Here is an 8,449-nt window from a genome sequence, read left to right as displayed (position 1 = left end):
TTAATGTCAATTGCGCGGCAAATTTGTATTTTTTTTTTTCTTTTTGAAAATTTCATCATCTGTTGTTTTACAGTATTTTTCTATGAAAATATGTGCAGTTTACAATAAAAACTACGTATATCGAAACAATACAGCTTTGTCTGAATATTTAACTATTGTCCTAGTGAATCATTTTCACTATCGTCGAATCAATTTAAAATTCGATCAAGTGCGTTCCGTTTCGGAACGCCACAGATAATAAAATATAGATAATAAAAGTGGCAACGCCACAATGTCATGGTGGTATACATTGAGGATACAAGCACTATAAAGAGATAAGAGAAGCCCGAAAACCATATTCCTGTATGTTCAGTTAATACAGGAAAAGTTATAGGTGGTCAGTGGCGATATTTTACGGCATGATATAGAATTTTAACAATTTCTATATCATATAATATCAAAATAATGTAGATAAATGCTAATGCTTCCTTCTAGGGAAGCGCGCTCCATCATAGGCCACATCTCAGCTTACCATTAGGCGAGATCGTGGTCAAGCGCTTCCCTATCACACAATAAAAAATAAAAAAATAAATAAATAAATAAAATACAATGAGCCGCAAAGATTTTATGAAAAAATTAAGCACAGATTTGAAGGTGCCTTGGATGCAAATACGACTTTTAAAACTGTCAATTAATGTCAATTGCGCGGCAAATTTGTATTTTTTTTTTCTTTTTGAAAATTTCATCATCTGTTGTTTTACAGTATTTTTCTATGAAAATATGTGCAGTTTACAATAAAAACTACGTATATCGAAACAATACAGCTTTGTCTGAATATTAAAATATTATGTTCTCAGTTCAATTACATTATTACTATTTTCGTACATTTCGATATCAGTTGAAAATATTGTATATTTAGGAACAGAAGTGGGAATGAAATAAAAAACACAACGTTACAATTATTTACAAAACTCGTTAATAACTTTATTAACACTAATACCATTTAAATTTAAAACCAAGAACACGAAATACAAAATACAAAATTATAAAATAATTTTACACTAATTCCACAATAATTTCTTTAAACATTACAGTAAAAAAATCTTATACAAAGGAAAATAACTAGGCAGTTGACTTCACAAACGGGCAGAGTTGTAGTATGTCAATTGACTCGCGACGAATGGTGCCGCGAATGAGCGCGCCAGCGCTTTTATCTGCAATCCGCCACCACTTGTCATCCCCTCTATTGGCGCTGTTTTAGTTTTTGTCTAACACGGCCTCTCCTGACTGGAGGACGTCCTCGTTCTCCTTTGTTTTATGCGGAGAAGTACAGGCTCCTCTCGAAGTGCCTGATGCAGGTTCAACAACAACGACTGGGTCATTTGTGGACTCCTCATCTTCAATACTGGCAGCATCTGGGAAGGATTAATGATAAGGTATTAGCAACTAATAAACATTACACTCCCCTTATAACAGGTAAGCGCAATACACAGAGAGGAAGCACTACGTTCGCTATCTCTGACACCAATGACAGTATAACATGGGCACAACGTTCGCGTATTATACTTTACGCATATAAAATAAAACGACCATATGACATAGGCACGACGTTAGCATATCATGAGTCCAAAACAAATGACGTATAACATAGGCACGACGTTAGCATATTATACGTTACGCATATAAAATAAAACGACCACATGACATAGGCACGACGTTAGCATATCATGAGTCCAAGACAAATGTATAACATAGGCACGACGTTAGCATATTATACATTACGCATATAAAATAAAACGACCACATGACATAGGCACGACGTTAGCTTATCATGAGTCCAAGACAATTGTATAGCATAGGCACGACGTTAGCATACTATACGTTACACATAGAAAATAAAACAACCACATGACATAGGCACGACGTTAGCTTATCATGAGTCCAAGGCAATTGTATAGCATAGGCACGACGTTAGCATACTATACGTTACACATAGAAAATAAAACAACCACATGACATAGGCACGACGTTAGCTTATCATGAGTCCAAGACAATTGTATAGCATAGGCACGACGTTAGCATACTATACGTTACACATAGAAAATAAAACAACCACATGACATAGGCACGACGTTAGCTTATCATGGGAAAACTATAATTTGTGACATAGGCACGTCGTTCGCTTATCACAAATTAGGGATCAGCTCACCCTCAAAAAACGCAGCACATGTCTCAGGAGTCCACTCCCCACGCCACGGCACCATGAATTCTGTCGCAGCTTGCGTCGATTTGCCATAAGAGCCCTCCAGTAACTGCAGCTCGTATCGACCGTGGGGAAGCGTTTTGACCACGCGATATGGGCCGCGCATACCCGAGTCGAGTTTGCCAGTTGTTTGAGCCTGTTTTATAACAAAAAGCAAAGAATTAATTTCAAATAACCGTGATGCCTTTCGGCTAGCATTCACAGTTTTGTCTTGCCAACGTTGGTTATATTTTTTTTAAACGCTCAGAAACACGTTGTCTACGCATTTCTCGTAATGCGTCGCGATTGGGACGAGAGCCTTCTAGTGCGATGTCACCAATGAGGTAACGTAAAACAGGTCACGCAGCTTTAATACCCACCAATAGATTCAGAGGTGAAAAGCTTGTAGTTTTCTGTTTTGTAATGTTCAGAACCAGCTGTAGTCGCCATATGACATCAGACCAATCATTTTGTCGGTGATTGCATTCTATACGAACCATGTTGAGTAAGGTTCGACAATAACGTTCAACCTGCCCGTTTGAATTATGCATCTCTGGTGTTATGAGATGCATGTCAATGCCCAAGTCAGTAAAAAGTTTTGTTATTTCTGAACTCTGAAACATTCGACCCCGATCTGCCACAAATAATTTTAGAGGTCCCAAACAAAGAGATAACATTATAAAAAAATATTTTTAATTCAGTGGAATCTTGACCAAACATAGGATACAAATTACAAAAGACAGTATTTGGAAAAATGTGCGTTTTTATGTGCTATACATATCAAACAATGGTCAATGTATTTTTTTTTACAAATAATAACACCAACCAGATAGTGTCTATAATTTTGCAAGGCCTTTACAACGGCTAAAGTTTCAAGTTTCCAGCTCATAGGAATGATACCTTGGCTCAGCACCTTGAGTTTGTTTACTGAAGTAACTCACCACCCGCTTATGCCCCTTTTCATGAACCTGAAGAAGCACTGCACCATATCCTATACAGCTGGCATCTATATGAACTTCAATAGGTAAAGCCGGATCATACATAGCTAACACAGGTTCACTGGTAAGATGAGAAATAATTACTTGGCGTGCTTCTTCTTGTTCACTACTCCAAATAAAAGGTACCCCTTTTTTCGTCAACTTTGTAATAGGCACAGCCTTTATAGCAAAGCCAGCTATGTAACGTCGAAAATAACTTGAACTGTCTGGTTTGTTTAACGGTCTTTGGAATCGGTGCTTCGACCAAAGCTTTAATCTTTTGACCACTCGGTCGTACCTGACCCTGACTAATCGTACGTCCCAAATATTCGATTTAAGTAGATAGAAAAGAGCATTTCTTTAAATTTATGGAAAACTCCGCGCTTGTAAGAGTTTTAAGAACTCTACGTAAAATCGACAAACCCTCCTCAACCGTACCGCTCATAATGAGGACATCATCGACGTAAACTAGGGCTTCACGATTTAATATATCGGTGCCAATGATGATTGGTGTATTCATCAATTTTGAACTAACTACGTGTAAATCTACTTCTAAAGTAATTTCATTAAACTCTATTGGTAAAGTGACAAAATAAGTCGATTCAATTTCCTGCCCACCAATACCACGCAAGATCCTAAATGCAGGCATTCGCGCACATTTCAAATGCTTTAATAATGATAAGGAAAATAATGATATACTAGAGCCGCTATCGATTAAGACATCGACTGGGATTCCCTGGATGACAGCTACAACAATCTTTATTCTTACTGTCCGGGTTTTCTTCGCAAAAATTAACATTGTTTGTATTACGTGCCTCCCGACTTTAATTTTGCAAAACACGCCTCAGTTTTATGGCCGGGTTTTTTGCAGAAATCACACAATACAGATTTATTCGAATTATTAATAGAAAAATATTTATGGTCATTACTTTGATTAGAAAGAATCGACTTAGCTTTTTTAGAACAATTTGATTGTGTATGACCATGTTGACCGCACAAGAAACATTTCTGTTCGTTAAATCGTCGTTTACGATTATTAACTACATGTTCAGATTTTAAAGAACGATCATAGCGCGACCTGTGATCAAAATGTCTGTTTGAGGAGGAATTGGATTTAACGTAAATTGAAAAGAATTCAACCAATTCATTTGTCGTTAGCTTTGCATTAATGGCTGCAGCGCGAATCTGCGGATCCGTAATCCCTCGTATTATTATTGCAGATATAAGTTCGTCACTTAACCCCCTAACAACACGCAACCTTAGAAGAGAGCGACGAGCATAGTCTGCATACGTTAGGTATTTATCAGAATTGGTACTCATAACGTCATATAAAATATTCGCGATATCAGGTTTCTTAGGACACAAAGGTTTAAATTCTTTTTTAAAATTGCTCCAACTACGGTCTGATGTTACCCATTCATTGAGCCAGGTCCTAGCATCTCCCTTTAAACAATTACCTATACGAGATAGACACTCATTATCATTCCATTGATTTATAACCTTAGCGCAATCGACCTCCTCACACCAGGTTTCTATATCGTTTATACTCGGATCAAAATTTGAAATGTAATAAGATTGGCTCAACCTCACCGTCGTATTGATTGATCGTATAGCATCAACAATACGATTAGTAGCGTTACGATCGCAGCCGACTGTGGCGCTCCCGGAATGTCCCGGTGAAGAAGGGACCGCCGACCCTGAGTGCGCCGCAGGCTCCGGATGCACAGCGACGGGCTCGACGATCCGTGACCTCGGCGGCGTTGTTGTCACACCGCCAGTGTTGGATCCTCGTCGTGACGGAGAAGAGTGACGTTCTTCTAACGACTTTAGTCTATCTGAAATTTGTTGCATTTGTTGTGTTAATGCATCGTTGAAAGGACTATACCGTCGTCGGCTGCGTATAGGAGGTGTAGCACTACGATTCCTAGAACGGCTTCGGTCTTTGTGCTTCTTATTAGGCATCTCGTACGTAATTTTTTTTTTTTTTTACAATGGAGGAAAATGTCGATACAAGGAAACGATAAAAATTAAATATGAAGAAAAAAAAACTATTAACTTAATATTTCGTTAACGTAAAGAAAAAAACTAAGTTGCGGGTACATTTAAAAAAGAATACGTATCGTACTATACAAAGGTGAAATAAGCGTAATTAAATCATATGCTGTAATTTTGTTAAACAAAACACATAAATCACAAAAGGTTTAAATAAATGCTTCAATTACTATACCAAAGCTGCTTTAAGCTATAAATTGATAAGAAGCTCGCTTCTCCTTAGATAGCAAATGATCGGAATATACTCACCAAAATTTTGCGTTATATACTTAGCCACACAACTACTATTTTAATTTCACTTAAACGAAACAATGAAAAGTTTATAAAGTATTATTGAGGGTAATTTAAAAGTGTAATGAACTAATTCGTTTGAAGAGTCAAACTGCCATTTTCAGAAAGCAAACGGTTAAGGACGCGTGAGAATCACTATCCCTCTTCTGAATTTAGGAACAGAAGTGGGAATGAAATAAAAAACACAACACACCACTTTCCGATAACACGTTTTTGATCCAAAGACTGATTGTTTGAGTTGTGGCGGGTTTATTAGGTTTTTTAAAAGTTAGTATTAATCTATTGTCCTCCTCATTCCTCAAATGTTTTGTGACATTGATATAATCAGAAAGTGCAGTAGCGGGACAAATACTTATATTTTCTTTAAAGTATGGAAGTATAAGAAGGGGTTGATCTCTACCCGGAGCCGAAGTTTTTATCAAGTCTGTTATGAAAATCTTAGCTCCACTGTCTGAGAAATAAATATTATTAAGATTGATAAGGGATAAAGTTTGGACCCGCTGTGCTGTACACAGCGCAAGTAAAATTACTATTTTTTTAGTCAACTGCTCCAAATTAATGTTTATATTAGGAAACCAGCTTGAGATATGGTTCAAAACTAATTGTGGGTCCCAAGAATAATTATTGTATTTAGGATTACTGGGTTTCAATTTGAATGCTCCCTTTAGGAGTCGTTTTATGCATTCATCCGACCCGATATTATTTCCTAAGATTAAAGACAAGGCAGACCTGTGCGAGTTTAAAGTACCATATGAAGCCCCTTTGTTAAACTCATTTGTTAAAAACGATATAACTGTCGCTACTGTACTTTCAAAATTGGAAATATTTCTATCTAGACAAAATTGCCACCATAGTTTATAAGTTACGTTATATTGCTTCTTAGTGTTACTGGAAAGCGATGCCAACATTAGTTCGACAGCTTCCGATGGGATGTTTCTCCGTAAGAAGGCTTCGCGGAGAGCCTCGCTGCAGCCAGCGTAAGGTGTGAGTGCAGTGGGTGCGACAGGTGACTGAAATGAGAATGCGTTAGATTCGTATCTGCTTTAAACTTGGAACCCCTACCCTTTACGAGAAAGCTCCGCCAAATGACTTCTCATTTCTTTGCTTTTAGGGGGGGGGGGGGGGGCAATAAATGAAATGTACAGACTATACGGCTTTTAAAATATAAGTCTGGTAAGCGAACTAAACTTTGCTGGTTTAGTTCTTGCTATATCGCTATCCGTGCCTGCTTCTCGTGTTTACGGGTGAATTAAGTTTATCAATAGTCATAAATGCAATGCTATACAGAGGATATACTGCATTTAAAACATGACAAAGTCTGGTAAGCGAACTAAACTTTGCTAGTTTAGTTCTTGCTATATCGCTGTCCGTGGCTGCCTCGCGTGTTTACGGATGAATAAAGTAATGTCCTGTCTTCGCATCCACAGCTAACTGTCCTATACTGTCATAATCTTAACACAGATTCATTCGACATAGCTCCCCACGAGCTCAGTTCTTCATTTTTGCACTCGCACAACTGTGGACAACACAAGAGCAATGCCTCCATTGGTAGCAGTTACAATCAAGGGCTAGCAAGGCAGGCTAGCCATATTACGGATGTTGGAACAACCGACTATATTTAGGGCAATTTTCTTTGTACAGTGTAACGTTTAGACTGTCGTAGCATTCCTACGGAACAAAGATGGGATCAGATCTGCATCCTTAATGAAGTTTATCGAAAGGAGATACTTTCAGACGACGATAGTATTCAAAATCCACCATATTCCTGAACATAATAATGCATAGTTAAGCTTATAATCTCTCTTGCCATTATCCTGCAGCAGAATTCCTTGGCGATAATTTGTTCTCGTTAGAACGAGCGAGGTTGTTACGATAATATGAGAAATCCTGTCAGTTAGAGACCTGAACGACGCGATAGAGTACCGCTATTTCAGTAGTAGTAGCACCTAGAAGGGTGAAGGTATTCTGGAAAGCGGAACTGAAGGCCCGGTCGGCAGCACCAGCCACCTAATAGACAGTGTTCAGTGCTGCACCACTATAATCTGCAAAATGACTCTGACGGTATGAAAATGTACCTACCGTACACGAACGTACATTTTCAAAATATCAAATGATATAGTTGGAATAAAAATCCTATTTGCCTCCGTCTACCCAAAAGACATACGGAGTAGCTAGTAGTAGTTGGTTGAATTAGAATAAAGTACCTATAGTTAAAATCCTTTGTTACTGACTGGATAAATTTGGCTCTTTTCCTATCTGACGTTCATATAGCTGTTGACTGCCTAGTGTTATGCACAAACACAATTATTATAAATAAGTCAGCCCGAGGCTTTCGGTATATAAGTTCTGATGTAAATCATAATTATATTTTAAAACCGAATTGATTAAAAGTAACGTACTTGGCTGTAGTAATTGCAGTTTTGGGACACAGATAAGCTCCTTATCATTTTAGTCTCTTGAGTTCAGTATATTTGTTTCCAGTACAGAGTTTATGACCTATCAGTTTTAAATAAATAATTCATGCATTGTACTGAAAGTACTAGCCATGTTTAGATTATGATTGGTGGCGTTGGCTCTAAACATTAATAGATACCGCACGGTTTGGTTGGATGTTAAAAATCTGTATTATAATTAAAACCGTTTACCTGTTTTGATATTTTATTGCCTTATTCAAGGGGTGACCTTTTAAATTTATTTCTGACCCCAAAAGTAAGGACCAAGGTCTCTTCTTGTCCGGTTGGGTTAATACTGTGTGAGTTGAGACAGGTGGCAATTCTATGTTAAGATGGTTCAATTGTGCTTCTGCAGAGTTCTAATTGAATAAATAAAGGTTTGAGTTTGAGGTATTTTTGCCTCGTCGGGATCAGCTGTTGCTTCATTTTGTAAGTAACATCTAAATGCGTAATTG

At 37.7% G+C, this 8,449-nt stretch overlaps 1 protein-coding gene and 1 pseudogene across 1 annotated transcript; both read right to left on the bottom strand.

Moving 5' to 3' along the window:
* Window positions 1-938: 938 nt before the first annotated feature.
* Window positions 939-3,072, bottom strand: LOC149895166 (uncharacterized; annotated as a pseudogene).
* Window positions 3,073-3,299: 227 nt separating this feature from the next.
* LOC149895165 (uncharacterized) lies at window positions 3,300-5,175 on the bottom strand. Its single transcript, XM_090119233.1, has one exon. It carries the CDS (start codon window positions 5,158-5,160, stop codon window positions 4,006-4,008), a length of 1,155 nt encoding a protein of 384 aa, XP_089975359.1. The 5' UTR covers window positions 5,161-5,175; the 3' UTR covers window positions 3,300-4,005.
* Window positions 5,176-8,449: the final 3,274 nt, after the last annotated feature.

Source organism: Colias eurytheme, chromosome 32, assembly GCF_061535395.1.
Source record: "Colias eurytheme isolate Ceu_HAF_F1 chromosome 32, ilColEury1 Martin Lab GWU primary, whole genome shotgun sequence".
Lineage (NCBI taxonomy): Eukaryota > Metazoa > Arthropoda > Insecta > Lepidoptera > Pieridae > Colias > Colias eurytheme.
Note: the sequence above shows the minus strand (reverse complement) of the source record. Positions and strands in the feature narration are given on the sequence as shown.

Coding starts and splice junctions, on each gene's coding strand:
- LOC149895165 (XM_090119233.1), bottom strand. CDS start 5,160: ATGCCTAATAAGAAGCACAAAGACCGAAGCCGTTCTAGGAATCGTAGT.